This window comes from Drosophila novamexicana, unplaced genomic scaffold (genome assembly GCF_003285875.2).
Source record: "Drosophila novamexicana strain 15010-1031.04,08,12 unplaced genomic scaffold, DnovRS2.1 tig00000193-arrow-pilon, whole genome shotgun sequence".
In the NCBI taxonomy this organism is placed as follows: domain Eukaryota; kingdom Metazoa; phylum Arthropoda; class Insecta; order Diptera; family Drosophilidae; genus Drosophila; species Drosophila novamexicana.
Genome location: NW_020824787.1, coordinates 8,405,217 through 8,429,319, shown reverse-complemented (window position 1 = coordinate 8,429,319; position 24,103 = coordinate 8,405,217). Strand labels below are relative to the sequence as shown.

At 38.8% G+C, this 24,103-nt stretch overlaps 3 protein-coding genes across 5 annotated transcripts; 1 reads left to right on the top strand and 2 right to left on the bottom strand.

Annotated features, from left to right (window-relative positions):
- Window positions 1–3: 3 nt before the first annotated feature.
- On the bottom strand, window positions 4–6,649 carry LOC115759197 (breast cancer anti-estrogen resistance protein 3 homolog). 3 transcript variants are annotated; one of them, XM_030700077.1, is made up of 10 exons: window positions 6,496–6,649; window positions 6,306–6,431; window positions 6,086–6,241; window positions 5,864–6,032; window positions 4,194–4,548; window positions 2,950–3,960; window positions 1,954–2,388; window positions 1,481–1,887; window positions 1,248–1,417; window positions 4–1,166 (listed from the first exon to the last, which is right to left on the bottom strand). In XM_030700077.1, exons 1-9 carry the CDS (start codon window positions 6,551–6,553, stop codon window positions 1,291–1,293), a joined length of 2,844 nt encoding a protein of 947 aa, XP_030555937.1. In that variant the 5' UTR covers window positions 6,554–6,649; the 3' UTR covers window positions 4–1,166; window positions 1,248–1,290. The 3 variants fall into 3 exon arrangements, with proteins under 3 accessions (XP_030555937.1, XP_030555938.1, XP_030555936.1); XM_030700078.1 differs by having other exon boundaries at window positions 4–1,155; XM_030700076.1 differs by having other exon boundaries at window positions 4–1,417.
- A 2,245-nt stretch (window positions 6,650–8,894) lies between these two features.
- LOC115759200 (homeobox protein H2.0) lies at window positions 8,895–17,481 on the bottom strand. Its single transcript, XM_030700082.1, has 3 exons — window positions 16,914–17,481; window positions 9,988–10,505; window positions 8,895–9,155 (listed from the first exon to the last, which is right to left on the bottom strand). The coding sequence occupies exons 1-3, from the start codon at window positions 17,479–17,481 to the stop codon at window positions 8,895–8,897; spliced, it is 1,347 nt and encodes a 448-aa protein (XP_030555942.1).
- Window positions 17,482–20,153: 2,672 nt separating this feature from the next.
- Window positions 20,154–20,920, top strand: LOC115759315. The gene is made up of 2 exons (XM_030700226.1): window positions 20,154–20,408; window positions 20,465–20,920. The coding sequence occupies exons 1-2, from the start codon at window positions 20,154–20,156 to the stop codon at window positions 20,918–20,920; spliced, it is 711 nt and encodes a 236-aa protein (XP_030556086.1).
- The last annotated feature ends 3,183 nt before the right edge of the window (window positions 20,921–24,103 follow it).

The following is a 24,103-nucleotide window of genomic DNA, read 5'->3' as shown; positions in this document are numbered from 1 at the left end:
GTTCGGGTTGCTGGCTGGCACTTTGATCGTCCACTTTATGAATACATAAATATTATTTATATTCTTATGTATTCTGATAAGTTCGCCTGAAGTGCCTGATAAAGCTAGTGTCGGGCTCAAGTTGAATGCACATCGTAATTGTTTTCAAACAATCACATTTTTCTTCCACAAGTGGGGTCTCATTATCGTTATTTCAGTATTAGTTGAAGTAGCTGCAAATAAGCATATCTATACTGATTTAAAAACATCTAATAAATAATTCCGAATAGCCCAATAAAATTTGTTAATATTTTGCACTCTTCCTGTTTAATATTAAACAGAATCAAGTCTTTCTCTATTCGAATCCTCTTGATAGTTTTTACTTCTTATCCAGATTGCACTTTCTTATGTAAGTTTCGAATCTTACAAATCAGAGCTTTTTTAATAGACTTTTCTCATTTTGTTTGATTGCAACCCGACTTGTTTGCAGTTGTTTTGATCTTTCTCTTGTCCTTTTCCTACTTGCACTGTCAATAATTATACTTAAATATATATTGTTTTACCCTTGCCCTTGTTTATGACAGTTATCGCTCTTGCACTGCAAGGCACTCGTGATTATGTATTTCGAAGTGGTTTAAATGTTTCCTTTATTTTGTTTATTATAGTTTACCGCACTATCACTTATAAAATTGCAAAAAATTATATTATATCATCAGTAAATGGTTTACACTTGTTTAAATATAAATGTGTTTATGCGCGTACAAAGATGCGTTTGATTAAGTGTATATTGTCGAATCTATAGTATGTATAATACTTTCTTTAGTTGAATATATGTATGTGTTGAGTACTAGACTATAAATGCCTTTGGTAGTGTGCTTCAATATATTGGATAATGCCAACTCTCTCAGAGAATCAACATATGACTATATTTAGTTGTAAATACATTTTGATTACGTCCAGCTTGAAATTGTTATTGTTAATTATAATTTAGGGAGTGCTTTAACAATACTAAGTAGTTTCCTTGGCTTAACTAAATTTTAAATATGCTTTCATTTTGTTATTTTTATAAATTATTTGAACTGTAACAAAAGTGCTTCTATTTTGGTTTTTGTATAAAATTATACACACTTAGGCTGAGGTAGAAACAGCACGAAATTACAGAGGGTTAGAGCGAAACTGTGGGAGAGCTGGGATATAGAAGGACTAAAGGACTAGTACAACGACTTAGAAGTATTAATTTTTGATTGTGTTAAGTATTATCAGCTTACACACTAGAGTCCATATAATATCGTTGTTTTAGAGTTTTCAAAATTAGGCGCTGACGCTGCAAAATTTGTCGGCCATTAGTGTTAGCACCTTCTCTAGCTTTCCATGCCGATCCTCGGGCTTAGCGGTGGCTCCCGAACTGCCCCACAGGAACTTGACGTGAAACTCGGTGCTGAAAGCCAAAAACAAAAAACGCTGTAAACAGAATAGACCAAATTATAGGATATAGACTTACCGAAAAGCGTCTGCAAGCAGTTCATCTAATCTGGTGCTGGCCTCTTCCATGATAATCTTGGCATTCTTGCGATATAGATCCAAGTTCTTGAGAAAGCCGCGCGATGCATCCAAATGCTGAAAGTTGATGGACATGCCAAAATCGTCTGCCTTGGTTTCCCAAGGCGCAATGCAGGTATTATAAAGCGCAGGACGCTCATCCACATTGCTATGATTGATAATATCCAGCACGGGCCTATCAATGAGCAGAGCATAGAGCAGCACATGGGGCACAGTTGTGTTTGGCGCCTGCGGATTGGAGGCCTCGTTCATGCTGCTTAGAGTGGGGCGCAGCTTGGCCTCAAATGTGAAAGCGCTGTCCGTATATTTTTGGCGCAGAATATGCCAGGCTTGGTCAAGTTTTTGTATCTGAAATATCGAAATTAATGCAGACACTAGAGTTCCACTGTCATTTCGAGATTCTAGCCAACCCACCTGCTGCATGCACAAGCCCAACATAATAGCACAAAAACCGAAAAGATTGCCCAGCGCTGTTTTTGTTTCCACCGCAATTTGTATCCACTTGCTTAGCAGCTCGGCGCGATCCAAATCCGTCTGACAGGTGAGTATGGTCACGGCAACCATTAGCTTGATGCACTGCGTTCGCTCGATAAGATCCTCGCGAAAAACTTTGCCATGTGGCAGAGTCAGTAGCTCCAGGCCTGAACAGCTTAAGTAACAGTCCGATTCATTTTCCGGCTCGTCCAGAAATAGTCCAATGTCAATGCGCGTTATGTGCTCGGCCAGCAGCTTGGGACCCGTTTCCAGCAGCATCATCTTGAACGTGTTTAGGGCATCTCCATCCAGCGGCTTGTTCTCCACCGATGGCAGCAGCAATGTACTAAAGTTCTCAAAATCAAATTTGCTGCTCTGAAATGCGTAAAGGAAACGAATGTTATTAAAACAAAAAGTTGATTCTTACAATTAGTTGTGCAAGTGAAAATCGAATCAAAATTGCGTTGCCAATAACATTTAAATTATTGCGCGTACCTTGCCACCTAGATGCAAAAGCATATTTTGATATTTTGCACTTAGATAATATTTGGGCACACAGATTGCCAAAGCAACTGAAGCTGTATAAAAAATTAAAGTGACAAATCAAATAAAAGACTATAAACAAATAATTTGGCAAAAAAAAAAATCCAGCAAAGCAAAGAAAAATACGTCGTCTGTTTCTTATGGTTCAGCAAAATAACGCTAACCAACTACATATAGTCAAATGGACGCGCATAAGCTGGCAATACCTGGCTTCAATAATTCACAATGTATGTTGGCTTAAAAAAAACGGCCACACCTCGGTAAAACAACCGTAACTTTTTAAATGGCGCGTACATCAATCGGTTGCGTTTTAGAAAATTAAATTACATATTTGTGCGCGTGTGTGTGTGTGTGTGTGTGTTATCATGAAAATAAACAGCATTGAATTCTCACCAGCTTAAACTCCTCAATGGGCAGCGTGAAGAGCTGCTCCTCGGCAGCCAAAGCATCGAATTCAGTAAAACTCTTGAGCGTGCCATTGGATGCGGAACTGCTCATGTATCGAGGATTTTTGATGATGACGCCGCCACGTTGTATGCTCAGTTCGCTGACATCGCCTGGCGCCGAGTCGCCTGAGCCATTGCCCGAATCCGAGCCGCTGGCCTGATATGCCAACACTGCGGCCATGGGCTCCTTGCGTGGCTTGGGCGGCGGACTTGGCGCGCGATCTGGCGTATCTAGACTGAAATTGCGCGCCAAATTGCAAATGCGCGCCGCAGCCTGCTGGCGCAGCGCCTGCGCCGCCGAAGTGCTGGGACGCGGCAAAGATTGTGTGCTGAACTTGTGCTCCAGCTGTTGCGACTGCAACTGCATATCGATGGTGGGATTACAGCGTGCAATGGTCTGAAATCGCGCCAGCCCGTGCCCATTGGTTGCATCTGCTGCGGCGAGCTGCTGCTGCTGTTGCTGCTCCTGCTGCTTGTTAATGTTGCACACAACCATGGCCTGGGCGGGTGTCAAGCTCTGTGAGCGCTGCTGCTTCTTGCAGGGCAGCCTGGGCGGCGGCACCTCCCTGCGCACCCGAGGCGGCGAGCAGTGCGGACTGGCTGGCGTCGCTGCCGGCACCGTCGCCTGCTGTTGTGCCGGAACATCGCCAGCTAGTTGGCCAAAGCGAAAGATGGCGGAGCCACCTGCACTGCTGCTGCCCATGGGCGAGTTCAGTGGACTGAGGCCGCGCAGTCCGGCCAGCATTTGTGTGTGCAGCTGATTGCCCACGATCTTGTGACCATAGAAGGAGAGTGGATATGTGCGATTGCATGGATACTGTATCAGAGCACCCGAGGCAGCTGAAATGGGCTTGCCAGAACCCACATAAAATGTGATCAGATCCGGCACCGTGTCAAAGGCATCCTCCTCGAACTGATATTGCACGCGCTCGTAGACAGTCTCAGGCTGTAGCACCAGCTGCAAGAAAATTGGGGAAAACAGGTGAGTTTCTAAATACTGTTATTGTTTAAAAAATGGGATATATTATAAACATAAATCCCTAGATAAATATTATATGTTATACGGGCTGTTGTGGATTGTTCACTTTGTTTTGGAAGTCAGTCTAGAAGTCAACGTTTTTTCAAGATTTAAAATATTATTATTGGATTTTTTTTTTATTTGTGGGGCTTTGTTTGGGCATTCTTTCCTACCTTATTAAGCACAAAATGCAACACAGCTGATTTGCTGCGGCAGGTGAGCACATAGTTATCCGGCTGGGAGGCGCAGTCCCGCACAAGAAAATCGCCCTCTCGCTGAACAATCTCCTCGGCACGCTGGCGTGGCAGGGCACCGTGGTACCAGGCATGCGAGCGCAATTCCCGTGCATCCAGACTTAGTTCCCATTCGAGTGCCTTTTTCAGCGCAATGGCCTCCTGTTGCTCGTTTGGATTGGGCGAGGCGGCAATGGGTGTGGACACGTTGCTGTTGTTGCCGCTTTCCATATCGTCGGCGTTGTTGTCCCAATGCGGACTGTTGCACTTGGAGCGCGGTCTCAATTCCTCATAGCTGCAAAGAGAGCGTAAGAGAGAGAGAGAGAGAGAGAGTGAGTGCAAGAGTATAAATTTCCCTTATTATGGGTAATTTATGTTGTGTGGCTCTGTTCATTGCCCCCACGGCCGGGCTTTTATTGAAAAGGGAAATTCGCTCACACAGGATTGTTCCTTGGTATATGCGAACTTTTGTCTGAAGTTCAAGTGCAAAAAAAAACATGTACTAATCTATTGCTAGTAAAATCTTCAAAAACCGTTTACTAACATTTGTGGTTGCAATTAGATATATTCTAATTTTTTCAAATTTTGGTATTAATATATAATTTGTATGTTGAATCAGTTTCAAGCTGTTATCACTCACCTGCTACGCCCATTTGGTTAGAACGGTTTATCGTTACAGAATATCTACGCAGGACACGCCTTAACAGTTTTCGTTTTTGCTTACACAGAGCTTGAGTTTACGTACAAAATAACTTTTGTTATTTTTCATTAGCAGTATAATAATTCTTTTTTTTTTTTTTGTTAAAAAATTTAATTTTGTTTAGTTACAGATAAGACTGTGGCTTTTCTTATCGCAGTCCTCGTCTGCACTCTTTGCCATCTAAATTCGCTCTGCGTTCTGCCCAGGCTAAAGCCCACCCTGGCACAAGTCGAATGTCCTTGTGAGGGTTGTTCGCTTTAACCGAATGTTTTGTGTTTTGTTTTTAAGATTTTTATGCCGCCTGACCCAAACGTCATAAGGTTTATTATTTTTTTTGGGGCATGCGCAGAGTATTTGTTATTGAAATTAATTATTCTTTTGCAGGGGGCTCAAGGAGTGGTTGTTGTTAGGTAAGGAATAGGAATATGCGGGCTGGCAGCGTATTGTGAATGTCAGAATGTGATTGCAGTGGAACTTGTCTAAAAATTCGTTACATTTCAAATGGATGTCTGAACGTAAGGAAATCAAAATTTTCTATGACCGTCCAAATTGAAAAGAAAAATATTTAAAATTTAGTTAGGCCAAGAGAACTGTCTGATTTAAATTAAATAATGTTTATAAGAACTGTGGACTCAGAAATCTTCTTTAAGCTGAATCAGCTGGGAAAAAGGCACATTAGTGCACAGCTAGGAAATTTTTAAGACTCAACACTTGCTAAAGTAAAACATGGAATATCCTTAACCAACAAGCAAAAAGAAAAGTGGGTTAAGCTTAGCAGGAAATGCGCAAGATTTCTTAGAGAATTGAACTCAAGTTTTCTAGAATTATACTCACTTCTTTCAATTATTGCCTTTACCATATATTTGCATAAATTTAGTCTTATCTAGTCGATTCTCTGGCCTGTACTCACATTGTTGTTGTCTCATCGAATGTCAATTGTTTTAAGACCTTGCCACTTTTGGTGGTAATCACGGCTGCTCCACCGCTATCATTACTGCCAGCCATATTATCAGCATCTAGATAAACCATTGGACAGGAGCTCTTGCGACGCGGCACCGCACAGGGCGCACTTCTCAGCGCTGGTTCAGATTAGCTTGATTAGTTTCGCTCGTGGATTATCAGCTACGCTCACCTTCCAGATTCATGGACTGCCTACGCTTGGCCCGCACGCCCAGCAGACTGTTGAGCATTTTCTGGCGATGCGACATGCTGCGTATGCCCAAACGCTTTAGGTCTCTATCGGTTATGTCTCCGACATCATTGACTGTGGCGTACATTTTCAGATTGCCTGCTCGAGCGGATGTGACACGTGAGTTATTGTGCAAAAGCAAAAAACTGCTGAGCAAACTGACCTTCATATTGCTGCAGCTCCAGCAGATTTAGCCACTCGCCAATGCTCAGCCTGGAGTTGTGTATGATCATTGCGACATCATCGCGTCGCCTGGTGGCTTGGGGATACCGAAAGTTCCACAGTATGCCTAGTTATAGAAAGTGTGGCAATATACTTATCTGAACAACATTTCTAACGCTTATATCACTTACTGCTGCGTCTATTTGTCGCATTGCGCGACTCCAGCTGACGCGTTTGCACATTACCCATGTTGCCCGGCAATTTCGACGTAGTTCTCAGCTGCGACTGCGTTCGTCTATAACGCTTATGGCTCTATAATTAAGCCGTCACATTGCCGCGCGTTCAGTAAATGAAATTTCAACCGTTCACAACGCTTAGCCTCAACAAACTGAACAAACGAAACTCTAGAAAAACACCACTAGAAAAACCCAAAGCTGGGCAAGTCGCTTATTGAATACCCTTACTGAATATAAGCTGACTTTATTTTTGGTATTTTAAAATTTTTAAATTCTTAATATTCAGTTGTAGATATTGAAGCAACTTTACAAATTTGCGGGTTTAGGCAAAATTTTAGTTTTTGATATTTTCTTATGTCTTAAGCTTTTAAAATATATTTCTTATAATTATTTAGTTTGAATGATAACTACATATAATTAATATATATATATTTTAAGTTATTCAAATCAAACAATGAAAATTCTTGAAAAAGATTTAACTACTCTCAACTGTTGTTTGTTGTATTTATATATATTTTCAGAGGGAAACATGGTTTGTTTTCTGTTTAAAATTTTAAATTTTCGCCAAAATAATTTTAGTTGATTCTTTCACCTAAAAATATCACTTAAATGACTTCTCACCCATCTCTTGTTATTATTGTTTATACTTGCATCACAAGCACACTTACCAACGGATAATATCCATTTTGTTAGTGTATAACAATAATATTATTACGAATTGAAGTAAATTTTCAATGTCGTGCGTCAATAATTTGCGCTCACTGTTTGCCTAATTGTCTCTCTGGCTCCGCTCCGGCTGATGCCCCGCGCTTGACCAACTGTTCGTCGTCGGTATCGGGTTTTATCATTCTGTAGATTAGAAGGCCTCGTCGCAGTTTCGAGTTCTGCTGATCGCAGCGGTATAGCTTTAATTAAATTTTCGGTTGTTTATGTGTAGCAACAAAAAAAAAAAGAAAGAAAATAAAAAATTATAAGAAAATGGCATTGCGCGTTCTTGTTGTTTATTCCGTGAGCGCAGTAAGAGTGCAAAGAGAGAGTGCTAAGAGAATTTTTAAATATATTGGTTTATTATCAATTAATGCACGAATGTTTTTTCTTCTAAATATGTGTTGTACTTGTTCAGACCATTTGAATTATGGATTATTGCTGATCATTAGCTTCAACTATTCAATTCATTTGATTGTTTGAACAGAAATTATAATTATTTTATGCAGCACTTAAATAGTTTTTGCCAATTAAAAGTGAAACAATTAAGTCAGCCACGTTTCACAATTGTTCAATTATTAAGTTGGGTGTTCTTTAATTCTTACTGAAAAGGAAAGCACGCTCAGCTGCTTTTTCTCTGCGCTCTAAGCAGGACAGGAAAAGGTAAAATTAATGCCTTGCCTTTCACTTGGTTCGTGTTTCCCATATCCATATGAATCCAGGCTTTAGTTTGAAACAATTTAGCGAAAATTGCTGAAAATATATTTCGCATAAAGTTAAAACTATGCCAATTTTGGATTCGAGAATTCAGTGAAATTTCCTTTCTTTTCTTTTTCAAATATGGTTTGATCTTACTATTATCTCAACATTTTTGTGCTCACAGAACGGTTACAATTAAATTCATTTTAAGAATCGGTTGGATTCAAAACTGGTTCACGTCTTTGATTCAGTAGGAGTTTATTCCAGATTCAGCTTATTTTTATAAGGTATTTGAATTAGAAAATCGTTAAATATGGAATATTATCAGAATAAATAATTAAAAAACTGTCCAAACTTTAGTTACTAGAACTCTGCCTTAAACTCGATAAACGTTTTAAATGAAGTTCCTAACCAGAACCGGTTGGATTCAAAACTGGTTCGCGTCTTTGTTCCAGTTACAGTTAATTCCAGATGTATTAGGGTAAATTGAGTTTAATTTTTGATCCTCTCACCAAATTACTGTCTCTGTAAATTCTGCTCTTTAACTTCTACTTTAAATTTTAGCAGGCAGTTAAACTGTCTTCTTAGCTTTGACAGGCAGATAAGAAAGAATAAATTTAGAGTTCTACAATTGGCAACACATCGACATTGGCATTTCCAAAAAACTGACTTAGTAAAAAAAACTCAATCAATTTATTCGTCGATTAACCTTTCTCTCAAGCAGTTAAACAAATATTTGCAGTAAAAGATTGTTGTACATATAACATTTATTAGTCATTAAATATTTATAGTTTTTTAAGTTTTCAATAAATAAAATTCGTGCTTTATATAAATTAATTACGCTGCTAAATGAGTCACCAAAAAAATAGACGTCTATATATCTTATTCTAAATCTAAATTTGATCGTGAACAACAAACTATATAACTAATCAATATACGATTTGACTCGCCTACTCGACTACATCGATTTCAATGTTATCATCATCGTCGTCGGCTCGTTCGCTGAGCTCCACACTGGAACAGCTGTCGGAGCTGTAGTCCAACACCTCATGGGAGCGAGTGGCGCCCACAGCAGACGTGACCATCATTGTCTTGGACGTGCTGCTGCTGCCGGCGCCCATTTGCTGTGGCGGCTGCTTCTCATGACCGCTCTTGAGATTCTCGCGCGTGTGTCGCCATTTCATGCGCCGATTTTGGAACCACACCTTGACCTGTAAATCGAGAGATTTCACTAATTTTGGTTATCTGAGTAACTATTTTATAGCCGAATTTTGCTCATCAGCTGGAAATTTAGCAAATTTCAAATATCAGAAACATTATTCCTCTAGTTTTAGCTGTTTTGTACTTTTGATTTAAGCTAATTTAATCAATTAGAAGCTTTATTCAGCTTTGTTTGCTATATTTGAAAATAGGTTCATGTATTTCATATATCAGAAAAAAATTCACCTATTTTTTAGCTGCTTTTCACATTGGATTTAGCTATTTAAGCTATCAGAAACCTAATTCTGCTATTTTTAATTGTTTTTGACATGGTATTCACCAATTTTAGCTATCACAAACATAATTTTGACATTGGATTCGGCTGTTTTAACTAACATTAACCTAATTCTGCTATTTTTAGCTAAATTTGAAATTAGATTCAGCTATCTAAAGCTATTGAAAGTAGATAATGTAGCACATTTTAGCTATAATAAGCCTAATTATTATTGGTCTCAGTTATTTTAGCTAATTTTAGCTATCATAAAAATAATTCATCTATTTTAAGCACGGACTGAGATATTCATTTAGCTATTTTCGCTAGTTTTAGCTATCAGAAACTTAATTCAGCTATTTGAAGCTGTATTTAAACAAAATCCGTTTAAAAGCTTGTTTTTGCTATCTAAACCCCAATTCATTTATTTCAAATTATTTTTGACATTAAATTCAGTTATTTTGGCTGATTTTAGCTATCAGAAACTTAATTCAGCCATTTTTAAGCTATATTTGCTATTGAATTCGGCTACTTTTTTGCAGCGGCAGTTTGCAACACTGGCCGCAACTCACCTGTGCATCGGTCAGATTCAGCCGTGCGGCCAATTTGCGTCGATCTGGTTTTGTTATGTATTTCTGTTGCTGGAATTGTATCTCGAGTCCTTTTCGCTGCAGATTTGTGAAGACGGCACGTGACCAGGAACGCTTGCGTTTGCCATTGTTGTTGTTGTTGTTGTTGCTGCCGCCGTTGCTGCTGTTGTTGTTGTTGTTGTTGCTGTTGCTGCTGTGAGCGCCATTTTGTATTGTGCTTGCGGCACCTGTTGCTGTGCTGGGCATGTCCAGCAATTGCTGCTGCGACGTCTTGGCCAGAAAACGTTGCTGCTGCGTTAACTGCAGCGTCTTTAGGCTGTTCAGCGGCGCCAGCAGCGCAGCCGTCGATGTTGAGCTGTGCAACAATGTTGCTGCCTTATGTTGTTGTTGTTGTTGTTGCTGTTGGTGTTGCTGTTGCTGCTGCTGCTGCTGATGATGTTGCTGCTGCTGCTGATGGAAACGCATAAGTGCGTTTGTTGCCAACGTTGGAAATGTTGTTGCTATGGATTTAGGAAAAGAATCATTGTATTCCAAATATAAAATCAAAACTAGTTATTGTTGAGAGTGTTTAACTTAGATATGTCCCAATCTGATTTGCCCTTAACCGCATTCATATACATACAATAACATATAAAATACTCTGAGTAAAGCTCTTTTAAATCTAAAGTAATATAAGAATCGCATAGAAGGGCGATGCTCTGGTGACGATCTTGTTACTGCTGCTGCCAATTTCAATTCAATTTATTTAAAAATAATTTTATCAGATCGCCAATTATCATTTTTATTGGTCTGCTTAGCATATTTATTTTTTTGGTGTTCTTCGATTGTCCGTGCTTCAGGAAATGCCTCAACCCCAAAACCAAACTTTATTTGTCTTTACAACTAAGCATCGAACATCCTCCTGCATAAGCTTATATCCGCCGGCGCAAAATTATAAATTTGTACATATTTTGCAATACAATTTACGCATTTCCCTAATCATAAGAAAAATATTAAAACACAATTTTCCAAAAAAAAAAAAACGGAATGAACATTTCACAAAAATGCTTGAGTAAATTATTTTCAATGAAAACGCACGTTGAAAATATTTAAATGAGTTTGTTTATAATAAAATTTTCACTTAATTGGAAATAATCAGCGTTGCGGGTAAACAAACTGTTTACACCAAAGCGCCAAAGCCAACAACCAAAACAACAGCAACAAAAGCAACACACATAAGCAAATACCTCTCAGCGGACCAAAAATTATTTGGGGTAATCGAGCACGACATGGGGCACGAGATGTGCCCAGTAGCGGGAAGCTGGGAAGCTGGGAAGCTGGGAGCTGGAGCCAAGTGTGAGGATTGTGCAGCTAAATGTTTTTTAAATATGCGCTCTGCAGAACAACTTATTAGCTTATACAGTTTGTATACGCTACTAGAGGGTATTGTGATTTTGTCATGCAAAGGAAGATTTTGACGATCCCATAATATATATATATATGTACTTGATCGGTATCATTTAGCCGAGTCAATATAGTCTGTGCAAACTAGACTCTCGTCTTGAAGCTCTCATTAAACTCTGTCTAGATTCGCTTTTCTGTTGCAGGCAATACATATATTGGGATCGGGTGGATCGAAATACTATTTCATATAGTCCGCATTAGAATTATCGGTCATAAATCTAGTTCTTGTATGAAAAACTTTTAGATTTTCTAGACCAAGTCTTACTATGCTCCTTTTATATGAACCAAATCTGATCAACTTTGGATCAACTATATCATAAAGCTCTATAAACAGAATCAGTCGCAAATGTCAAATTTTGGTATTGAAAACTTTTCTCAAATAAAGCAATTATTAACTTCCAGTAAGCCGTATCTCTACGAGAGTATTAACAATTCGGCGTGTCGTTCATAGATGTTATTTCTTCTGTTTTAGTTTTGTTTTATTTTTTGTGGCATTGCTTAAACTAGTTTATGCATTTTTATTGGTTTTTTATAAACTGTGCGCATGGTTATTTCGGTGCGTAAATGGATTTCCAATTTGTTTGTGCGCGCGGCATGCGTCTAATTATTTTTCATGGCGCATTTTATTTACTCAAAACTCGTAGCGCTCTTATGTGTATTTACACTACAACGGAAATGCGCTACAATTGTATCTCTGTATCTGTAAATGTATCTGTATCTGCATCTAAATTGTATCTGCATCTGCAAGTGCAATAACGCGCACGCCTTCATCTTAATGGATGGCATTTGGCTTATGTCAACCGTCGGCGATTTCTTATAATGAGTTTTCATTGATTTTCAACACCTCAGCGCGCCTTAATTGCCGAGTCTCGCACATGGGATGCATTTGTAAAGAACCTCTGTAAATATCTTAATGAGTTGTGATCATTTCGGGGCGCATCTTAAATCAATGATCAGCTTGGGGTCTGGCCAGCATCCGCATCCTGCATATTTGTGGCTATTAGCAAATTTATGACCTGCTTTAAATTGTTTCGATTTATTTGCACTCTACGAATTGTATTTATGGGCTTGTGCATATTTTGTGAGTTCACATATTTCGAGTAAACACTTGATTGCATTTCGAGTGCAAGGCGAATAATTGCCACATTGTGGTCCAATAAGAGAAACGAACGAGTTATGGATTATCTTTGAGCCATGTGCGCGTCTGAACAGCAGGTGCAACAGCTAAAAAGATCCCTGACCCTGATGCAATGAGAATGAACTGAGTAAATATGCATGGAGTATATGCAAACTGGAGTGCCTTCTCTGGTATTATAAAGCGCTTTCAAAATGGCCTGATAAATGAGTTCGTAAGAAAAATACTTTTGAGTAAACGTAAGAAAAAAGCGGGAATCTCTAGGAGATGTCCTGAATTCAATGCCATATATACATTCTTGGTTCCTTCTATACAAATAACACATTAGTTCCACATTACAAGAAATGCAATTTTTATGGACCTTGGGTTTTAAATCTGCATCTTTATGAAGCTTGTGTGTCTACAAACTCCAGGACTTTACCTTTAAGAATAAATTATGCATTTAGTTTTTGGAAGCATTGAGATGGGTTTCCAAAGAGTGAAATATTTGCAATTTGTATGCGTTATAAAATATAAAAACCATGTCTCAACATCAATATTTATCGATATTAGAAAAATTATAGGAGATATGGGGAAATATATACTCCCAATATGAAATATTTTGATAATTTCAATTGAGAAGCAGATTAAAACCCAACGTAGCTTATGCAAATTTAACAAATTAGTAGACAATAATAGTTAAATTTGTATAATTTGTTATCTTGATCAGTATTATATTCTTTTATATGTTCCATGGCAAAAAACAAATCAAAAAACGAGCAATTGGCGATTATCAAAAATAAAATTCCCTAATCGCGATCTTGAACCGATCCAAATGAATATTCAATAAAAATATGTAGATAACTGATTAAAATGATGTGTGGCAATCGCTCTGAACCCAAGACAACTTATATAAAGCGCATATAATATATAAAACATCTAAACGATAACAGTTATTGGGGATCTGCAGATGATCATCTGCTGCGCGCGGCAAGTGAAAGCGCTCCTGCTGCTGGGAATAGGGCCTAATATGACAAAAGTTGGCTTCAACGCAGCATGTTAAATACGAGCAACACATGCACATTGTGCGAGCTGAAAGACACAAGCAATTGGATTAACATATAAATTGTAAATTAATTAGGCAGGCGGCGCCAAATTATTGGCCCCGACCCGCAGCATCAGGCAAACGATTCATAAATAAGCACTGAAACAAGAAGAACAAAAACATGGAAACAACAAAAAAAGAAAATAACTAAAGAAGATCTTCAACAATCCATCGATCGATCGATCGATCGATCGCCAGGCAGCCAGAAAAAACAATCAAACAAACTAATCAACACCCATGCAGCAACAGCAACAAATAGTTGGCAGAGAGCGAGAAAGCGAGAAGGGGAGAAAGAGAGAGTGAGAGAGAGAGAGAGAGAGAGGGCGAATTTGGAACCTGGAGCTGCATGAAACTGTGACTGCGGTTGGGGCAATCGTTTTTTATGATGTGCGATGCGATGCGATCAATCCATCACAAATGAATGCACAGAGCAGGTCCCGAAAGCTTCACCTCGCCTCCTCTCTCTCCCACCCTCTCACTCTCTCTCTCTGGCTGATCAGTCTCTACGCACTTGGCTAAATAACTTTGGCACCACAGGTAGCTGGCTCTGGCTTGGGCCACCACAGTGGGTGGCTGTGTAAATAGTTGGCCTCGCTTGGCCCCTAAAAATACCGCATAGCTACAATCAGTCAGTCAGTCAGTCAGTCAGTCAGTCAGTCAGCTAGCCAGTTCTTCAGTCAGTCAGTCAGTCAGTTAGTTTGGAGAATGCTGCATGTCATTAACTTAAACGGCAGCCTCAGTAGTTGGCCCAGCGGCGCCCCAATCTATCAGAGAAAATTCAGCTCCTTATGGCCATAGTTAAGAAACGCTAAAAAACTCTTGGCAGAACGGAACAATTCATTATACTTGGATGGATTGGCTGCCCCCTGAATGACGGGGGCCCCAATTGCTCAAGCAAATAAACAAATTCGCTTCAATCGGTTTTCCATCGTTTTTACAAATTGAATGTGCTGCTCTTGTGGCGGGCAGTTTATTTTTAAGACTGATTCTTAATTTGTTCATAAATTGTTGTTAATTTGGTTTTTGTTCTTTTGAATTTAATTTATTTAATGTAGCGCAGGATTGATGAAACACTTCAAACTCTTGTCGGCTTTTTTTTTTTTTTGCTGCTGATTGAGGAAATGTCGAATTTAATGCCACGTGCTAATTGGCATTTCATTTTCGCCCTCCTAACATTGTTGTTGTGTGTGTGCTTAATGTGTTTAAGAATCATTTAATATTGATAATAATTTCCATAAATGTTCACATTGAATTGATGGGCTGGCAAATTAATTTTGATGTGGCGCTAATTTGTTTGCCGTTTTCAAAGGAAATTAAGGCGCTAAATTTGTTAAAAATGCTGTCGAATGATATCATTTCTGGTTCTGACATGAATGTATCAAATCGACGTGTTTAAGGCAGTCTGTAATGGAATAGCCAGGAAGTTTTTTGTTGAAACTTAATATATTGATATTTTTGGGCATTCATTTATGATATTTTCCATTCAATTTGTATTACATTTAAAATCGTATAAAGAGAAGCTTTTTTTGGACGGAAGGAATCATCTTCGACCCTGTAAATTAGATTTATTATTGGTCAGGAGAACGAGTTGATTCGACATGATCGTCGAGTCGACAGATGTAAAACCTAGAGGCTTGACTTCTGAAACATATTCTTGCAATAAACATTTAATAATTTGTTCAATATGTTCTCTCTATTGGTATCGATAAATATCGATTTATTGATTTATTGCACGGATATAACATTTTTCACTTTTTAGCTAAATCTCTCATTGCCCAAAACAAATAAACTCTTTTCAAATGCAGAGCCTTGTGTTTTTGGGTTTACACACTTTTGTATGTCAGACGTAAGCCCTAATAATATTAAACAGATCGGACTATAAACACCGAAGTTACTAAAGACTGCATTTCTCAAGGACTAAGGTTAGAAGAAGCGCAGTCGCTGCATAAAGTGCGCAGGCTTCGGCTTGAATTCGAGTTCAGAATATTTGTGCGTTCTAGCAAAGGGCGTTCAGGGTATCTGCTAGGTCGGATATACCCGACTATAGCACTCTCATTGTTAATAAATTATAAAATTGAAATTGCAATGAAAATGCAAAAACGTAGCATACCAAAGAGCTCAGAGTTCGTTGATGATGTTTATAAAATAATTTAGAAGCGTTTTAATTTATTTATGGCATCTCTTCCTTCACAATCTTGGGCAATATAATGTCATTGTATTGCGTAGACTTCCGGGCGCAGCCTTCAACGCTTGAATCGATTGGGGGCTCTCAGCTATTTAACACCCTCTTGATAAGAATTGTATATAAAACAAAAGAGTTGGCCGAAGCCGAAAATGAAAAAGGGCAGCAGTCAAGACAACAAGTTGAACAATACAAATCCAATTCACAACAATATACAAAATATATTTCTCACTATTTTTCATATAAACAAGATCAAAGTGCACAGGCTGGCAGGCAGTCCATGAGTCGTCCCCAGATATACAAAACAGCAGGAAGTAACGTAAATACGAGTCGACGAGTCGAGTGTAGAGCAGATATCTATTTGTCGATTTCAACAAACGCATTGTTTTCGTCAAGAACAGGCCACAAACAGTTGGCTACAATAATAATATTGCACAATATGGCCACAGATCAACTAATAATTCCAATAAAAACGCACGATTTATGACCCCAGCCATTTGGTTGAGACCAAAAAGTGTTTCAAGATATTTCCCGGAATTTACATTTTCTATCTTTTATTTTACAATGCGATTGCATTTGCAGTTTATAATCGGTGGAAAGCAAAGAATGTGTCGGATTTTGATTGGCAAATGGGTAAAGTTCTCAAACCGATCTTTTTGATCGTCTCGTCTCTGAGGATTGTTTTGCAAAAGTTCTTGTAAAAATTCAATTAGAGGATGTTGAGCTTTGATAGATATTGCAGAGGCAAACTTTAAGAATATTGGAAATAATATTCAAAGATCATTTGCTTCTTTCATATTTGCATATTTATATTAAATAGAATGAAATTCGATTATTAATAAAGTAGATTCTGAGAGAAAGACATTACGAAATTATTAAACAATTTTAGAGTTAAGTTTTAAGTTTTTGAAAGAAGGACATTATTAGGACATTATTTTAAAAATAATAGATTTTAGTTTCAAGTTTTTGTTGACTTATTTTAAGATTGCCCGAAGCATTTCTTCCGTTATTTCTAATCTTTGCAATATAAGTAATAATATTATATAATTGGCGCTCGTTCTTACCATGCTCAGCAGCACGTATGGGCGTGGGTCTCAGCACGGACTTGTAATCCATATATAAGCCCGGATAGAACTTTTCCATGCCCGCATAGGCATAGCTGCCATGATGTGTATTGGTCAGTCCTTGTGAAGCAGACAATGGCGGGTGCTTGGCCGCTTCGGTGGGCTGGGCAAAGCAGCTGGGAAATGTACAGCAGGCATAGACACTGCCATCACAACATTGCCTTGAGGACGTAGGATTTGGGGTTTGGCTTGGGCTTGGGCTGGGCAAGGGTTCGATGCGCTCTGCGCTTAACAAACGATCGACACTGAAACTAAGTTTCACTTTGGTTGTGCTGTTGCTGCTGCTGAGCGCCGGGCTCGGGCTGGTCACACTGGTCGCAGGACTCGAACTCGCGATTGATTCTTTGGTGGGCAAATCACTGTTGGAATTGGAACCGTTCTCACTATCCGCTTGATCGGGATCGTGGCAAGGCGCTTGCAACTTCATTTCACAGTTGTCGTTAAACACATGCGTGCTGAGATTCTCGGGCACACTTTGTTCCATGTTGGCACTTTCGTGTAGTAACATTGCACAATTGTTTGGCAGTTTACGCAGCTGGTCACACTGGCGATTGGGATCAACATAAATTAACGATCATGTCACAAGAAAAACACCGTCGCTTCAAAAGACACTGATCGCATAAATTTTTTTTAGGGTAGAAGGGCAGACGCATTCAACTCCAACCGTTGGCTAAGACAACCCACACGGAACTGAATGGACCGGCCCGGGAGCAAATCCCAGCACCGATCATCGATTGTCTTTGGGCGCATACGAATAAATATTGTGTTCAAGTAAATCTCAGTGATTGTGTGTGGATCGTTACAGTGGGTCGCATTATGACAAAACAGGTGCAGAAGGCTTTAAAGCGAATGTTTTCTGTTTCAATGGAACTTATAAGAATACAAATTATTATTTACAAATTGTGTAGTTTGCATAAGTATAAAATTATTATTTATATTTAAAATTAATTATTCAAAAAATGTAGATTAAAAAGTTAATTATTGATCTTTTGCTAATCCATTTTGCGATTTCTAATGTCGCTGTTAATATTAACAGACCATTTACATTTGGTTTTGTTGATTTAACAGGCTGTTAATATTAACCAAGAGGATAAATTATCAGTGTTGCCAGCTTTATATCTATTAGATCGAATGTAACAATATGTTACAATTAACAATTAATATTGTTTATTGTTTTCGTCCTTAATTAATTAATTAGACCAATTAACTGATTTCAAGTTTCGTTACCACAATTGAGCACAAGTTTAGAAGTTGACAATAGGATAGCAGAAACAATACAATTCATGCATTTTCTATCATGAAGCACATCAGAAAACTTGGCTCAGTTTCGTATATTTAACTTATATATAATTATTTTTTTTTTAATTTTTTTTTTTGGCCTTAGCTCTTGGTTAATACTCTGTCTTATCTTTAGCTATATGCTACTCGTTAGCTTCACACATTTTATGCAGATTTGTTCCACTGTTGTCCACATGGGAAACTTGCTCTACACGGTTTGGTTGTTTACATACAAACAGAACGCTGTGTCATTAGCTCAGCCAGAGATCGTTCGTTGATCGCTATTGAGATTTGTTTACCGATTTCTCCATATGCTGCCTTACTCCGCACGCACACCATGAACTAAGTCAGCACACACACAACACACACACACGAACACAGCTGCCTAGCGCCTACAACTTATGGAGCGGCAGCATGGCAGCTGCTGGCCAATGCGAGCGTTCCATTCAAGTGGGCGGAGCTATAGACGCTATCGCCGACAATGTTTTATCTCTCTCCAGCTCATGGGCACGAGCATGTGCTGGCCAAATTGTCTGGAAATTGAGTGATCTCTGGGCGAATGTTGTGCCGCAGAACATAATTCCATGTTGTCTGCCTGTTGGCCTGTTAATAAAGTGGGTAACGGTGCCGAGCGCCATGTAGAGCCATAAATCTAGCCGCATTCGTGGAACCAATACACAAGCATTTTGTTGCATGTACCTTTAAAATTTGTGTGACCCATTAAATAATCGCAAGCAAACTTTGTGACCTGCCCCAAAATATATATTCTCCTAAAATCGCTTAAGCAAAATGGAAATGGTTTTGAGTATCGAAATCCTGGCGTGACGGTACTGCGGCGCCAAACACCAACGACCCCATACAAACATCCAATTGACCCCGAAAAAAAATCAACGAATATGCAAATGCAATCAAGGAAAAGGTATAGAAAAAAAGGACACATTAAGCAAGCTGGCAAATCTTGAATACCCTAACACATTTTGGGATTTATATTCTAAAAATATAATGAAAATATAGAGATATATAATAGCTATTCAGAAAACATGAGGACTCTGAGTGTTGACCTTTAAATGAACCTTTGGAAATTAACTCAAGAAAAAGCATAGAAAATAAGGACGCATTACTCATGCTAGCAAATGTTAAATATCCCAAAAATATTTCTGCGTTATTTTCTAAGAATATAATTAAAAATGTGGCTAAATATTAGTTATATGGATAACCTGTGCACTCTAGGTGTTTTTACTTTGTTGTTATGACCAACTAGACCTTTATCCGGCCAGCTTGAAATTTGATTTGAAAAAAAAAAAAAAAAATGTCAAAAATATTACTATTCCTTTAGTTATAAGCAATTTAGCCATATACCAAACATTTTTAGAAAATACTACATCCGCAAGATAATTCACAAGCCTGGACTTCCTCTTTCACAAGCCTGGACTGCCTCCTTCTTTTTCTGGAAATAACAATATTATTCAAAAGATATCCACATACCTTTCTTCTTCTAAAAATGACAATAAAAGTTTAAATGATAACTTAAAAAAGTGATTAGTTTTTGACTTGACGAATGAGCCAGTTTTTCTAACTTTTCTCTGTAACTAAATATTTACAAAATAATACCATGATATCATCATCATTTTGCAAATATGGCTCTGAAAGCTCACAAAGAAGTTGCAACGCCCCTCACAACAGAGTAGAGAAAAAACGCAACCAAGCAATGTAAACAAACACGAACAGGATATTCTGAAACCGCAATCAAATTGACTTGGGGCAACTAAATTTGGGTTAGCTAGGTTACAGTACGTGTCAACCGCTCGAATGGAGTCGTCGTCGTCAACATCTGCGTCGTCATCGTTGTCAACATCGTCCTCGTCGTCGATATCGACGCGGCAATTACGTCGCAATTTCCATATGGAAAGTCTCAGCATCAGCGAACCAGCTGATGGCGATGAGGAACAGGATTTCACATTTCGTTATCCGAGCTATATGTATCCCGATGTGGAGTACGACAAGCATGATGTGCCGCTCTCCTTTCGAGCCACGCCAGACTCTCTGTTCAATCTGTGCGCCGCTGTGGTGGACGCCCAGGCACGCACTGAAGTCTTCAAGTGGAGCATAAACGATGTTGCCGAGTGGCTGCGCGAATTCGGCTATCCGGAGTACGAGGTCGGTTGGCTACTGATGTGGCGTCTGCAAATCGTTCAGCTTGAATGTTTTCACAGGAAACCTTCAGGCAGAACTATATCGATGGACATAAGCTGCTCAATCTGGATGCCATCGCTTTGGTCGCTTTGAACATACGCGATTTCGAGCATATTCGCCATTTGGGTCGAGGGATTCGAGCGCTCTATCGCAAGGAACTGCAAACGGCGACGCAGACGAAACATCAAAGCGAGGTCTACAAATCCTTTCGATCACGCACCGGACGCAAATACGAGGGTCTTCGTGAGACGGAGCTACTGGGACGCATGCACATGCTACGCTCTGTCTTCCAGGACATCAACGACTGGGAGCTAATGGAGCTTCACATGGCGCGCACTCCGGTGCGCCGATATCGTGAGGTGTTGGCCGGCTCGAGGCGTTATAATTTATACGGCCCCACAGCGGCACGCAGATCGCCTCTTACGATGGATGATGGCGATACAACAGCATGGTATAATTTCGGGAATTGTTATTGAGCTGCCTAGTGGCAAGTTCCCAAAACCCACCAGCAAATATCTAATCATGTCAACTGTCAGCCGATCCAGGTTTATTTCTTCTACGAGCATAGTCTACTTTTTGGCGCCTGAGAAACCTTACGAAACCTGATATAAGACGTTTTCTGTCTAGATCTTCTAGTTCCCGAATAAATATTATTAACTCTTATCATCTCTAATTCTTATTCTTATTCTTATTCTTATTCTTATTCTTATTCTTATTCTTATTCTTATTCTTATTCTTATTCTTATTCTTATTCTTATTCTTATTCTTATTCTTATTCTTATTCTTATTCTTATTCTTATTCTTATTCTTATTCTTATTCTTATTCTTATTCTTATTCTTATTCTTATTCTTATTCTTATTCTTATTCTTATTCTTATTCTTATTCTTATTCTTATTCTTATTCTTATTCTTATTCTTATTCTTATTCTTATTCTTATTCTTATTCTTATTCTTATTCTTATTCTTATTCTTATTCTTATCTTATTCTTATTCTTATTCTTATTCTTATTCTTATTCTTATTCTTATTCTTATTCTTATTCTTATTCTTATTCTTATTCTTATTCTTATTCTTATTCTTATTCTTATTCTTATTCTTATTCTTATTCTTATTCTTATTCTTATTCTTATTCTTATTCTTATTCTTATTCTTATTCTATTCTTATTCTTATTCTTATTCTTATTCTTATTCTTATTCTTATTCTTATTCTTATTCTTATTCTTATTCTTATTCTTATTCTTATTCTTATTCTTATTCTTATTCTTATTCTTATTCTTATTCTTATTCTTATTCTTTCTCACTTTACTATAGCTTCCCACATAAAGTGTACAGTTTATTTTCTAGTCGGGCACTCCCGACTAGTTTTACATTAACGCGCGCGTGTGCGTGAATAAATCATTAACTTTGTTTAATAGCACAACAAACAATTTCGCTATCCATTAAATTAGTGACTAAACTATTCATAACAACTAATAACTTCCTGTTCCATGTTACCAAGTGCTTCAGTTCCCAAAATGGCTTGAACTGCAAAAAAAAACGAGATGAATTTTGTTGTTGTTGTTGTTTGGGGCAATCAGTCGACACGGCGATCACTTATCGCGCTGTGCTCGTTGTTGTTGTTTTTGTTGTTGTTGCTGTTGTTGTTGCCGTCCGCATTCGCGTCCCGCTCACGTGTTCAAATTTATTGATTGTTCTGCTCACAAGACACGGCGTTTGTGTTTTGTTGTCCCGCCCGTCGCCCTCTGGAGCTGATGCCGGCCTGGGCGTCCTGCTGCGCGGCATGGGAGACATACGTGTGGTCGTTTTATGTTATATTTTTCGACATCTTTGGTGTGTGTGTGTGTGTGCGTCCCGCAACGGAGCCTATGCAACCTTAGACGCAAGTCGCCAGCGACCTGGCGGCTCCAATGCAAATCGTCGCTGCTGCCACATAACGAAAGTGCAACGAGCTTTTATTAACTTATGCGCATTCAGATTACCTTAATAACTCGTTCCGTTAACACTTTATTATGTTCAAGGCTCATAAATCGTTCCATCACCCGGTCAGAGACGCAGTCGCAGTCGCAGACGCTCCAGTCGCAGACGAGCCTCATAACCCTAGCCGATCACCCACCAGACGCTGGGCGATTATGATTTATCGCGTTTTAATCAATTTAAAATGTTTAAAAACGATACAAATCGGAAGAAATTATGAATGTGTTGCTGTCTTGAGGCTCCACAGTAGGCCAGGCCCACAGCCAATGACAAGCATGCAACAACAGCAACAACAAGCCACAACAAGCAAGAGTGCTCTAGTCGGATGTCGGCACGACTAGAAGGATACCCTGCCATTTTCTACAAACATATGCACAGCGCCTGTGTTTCTTCTTCCCTTAGTCGCACACTCAATATAAGAAATGTATTCTTAATAGTTAATTAAGAGTCCGATCCTTATCAAATTTTGAATCGCCTAAAGTCGGCTTTGAAAGTTGTGTATATACCAGAGTGCCAGGCTCACACTCTTAAACATAAATATTTTTTTAATTTAATAGCAAATGCAGAGAGGTATTCGAAAAGTGAAATATTCGTAATCTTTATTTAAGAGAGTCTACATGCCAAGTTTATTGTATCTAGCTCTTATAATGTTCGAGCTTTGCTTAAAAAAGCATGTCTCGAAATCGATTTTTATCGATTTTATGAAAATAGAAGGAGATATCGAACAAAAGAAATGATAAGCACGTTCTACTTAGGACATACAAATATATATATAGATGCATTTTCAAGTCTCTAGCTTTTGTAGTTGCCAAGATCGAGTTGGAGATGCTTTCTTTTGCTTCTTACATATTATAGATCATTATACCCCATTTTCAATGGGTACAGGGTATAGTAACAACAACAATAATTCTGACGATGGCCACGTTGTTCGCGCATATGCGTTATCCAACGCGTACCTCGTTTGTATTTCACTCGGAGCCAGACTCTCAGATTACCCCGTTCGCTCGATTGTGCGCCTTCGAAAATTTACGCGCGCCACATTAAGCCTAAAAGTCTGATGCAGTTCTCATGGCTACACATGGATACAGCAGCCGCAGCCGCAGCAGCAATGGATACGGATCGCGTGCTGTGCCAGCGCGGCCTGGGTTCAGGCTGCGTCTGTCTGTGTGTGTGTGTCGCGACGATGGCAACGCGACGATTATGATGATTAAAATTGATAAGCGAAATATTTTTATCATTTCTCAAATTAACATAAACCATATGCGATTATCACACAATAAGCGCGCTACGCTGTGCTGCTGCTGCTTCTTCGCCTTCTTGTTGTTTTTGTTGCTTTTCTTCGGGCTTTTTGTTTGCTTTTTATGCGCTTTTATGGCCACCTCCGGGTCCGCGCACAACTGCCGCTGGCTTATATAAGTTATGGCATTGCCATGAAATTATGGCAGGCCAGGCCAGGATTTAGTCGTGGCAAAGTGTCAATGCCATAAATTTATGAGGATTTTGGCCAGCGGTCGTGTCATGCAACTCATATTCGACTCTGCGCACAAATTCGCCGAACACAAACATGCAACATTTATTTCAACTTTTCACCTTTTGCTTGCACACACACACACATTTTGCTGAATCGAGTGTTTATTATAATTTCAAAATTTGTACTTTTTTTTTTTCTTTTTTCACTTCAAATTA

Bases quoted from the DNA above. Each gene is read 5' to 3' on its own strand.
- LOC115759197 (XM_030700076.1), bottom strand. From the start codon at position 6,553: ATGGGTAATGTGCAAACGCGTCAGCTGGAGTCGCGCAATGCGACAAAT. The intron at 4,549-5,863 runs GTGAGTACAGGC...CTCTCTTTGCAG, and splicing joins TTCGATGAGACAACAACAAT to CTATGAGGAATTGAGACCGC. The intron at 2,389-2,949 runs GTGAGAATTCAA...TACGCATTTCAG, and splicing joins CCATTGAGGAGTTTAAGCTG to AGCAGCAAATTTGATTTTGA.
- LOC115759200 (XM_030700082.1), bottom strand. From the start codon at position 17,481: ATGTTACTACACGAAAGTGCCAACATGGAACAAAGTGTGCCCGAGAAT. The intron at 10,506-16,913 runs GTAAGAACGAGC...CTAAATCCATAG, and splicing joins CATACGTGCTGCTGAGCATG to CAACAACATTTCCAACGTTG. The intron at 9,156-9,987 runs GTGAGTTGCGGC...CTCGATTTACAG, and splicing joins TGAATCTGACCGATGCACAG to GTCAAGGTGTGGTTCCAAAA.
- LOC115759315 (XM_030700226.1), top strand. From the start codon at position 20,154: ATGGAAAGTCTCAGCATCAGCGAACCAGCTGATGGCGATGAGGAACAG. The intron at 20,409-20,464 runs GTCGGTTGGCTA...ATGTTTTCACAG, and splicing joins TCGGCTATCCGGAGTACGAG to GAAACCTTCAGGCAGAACTA.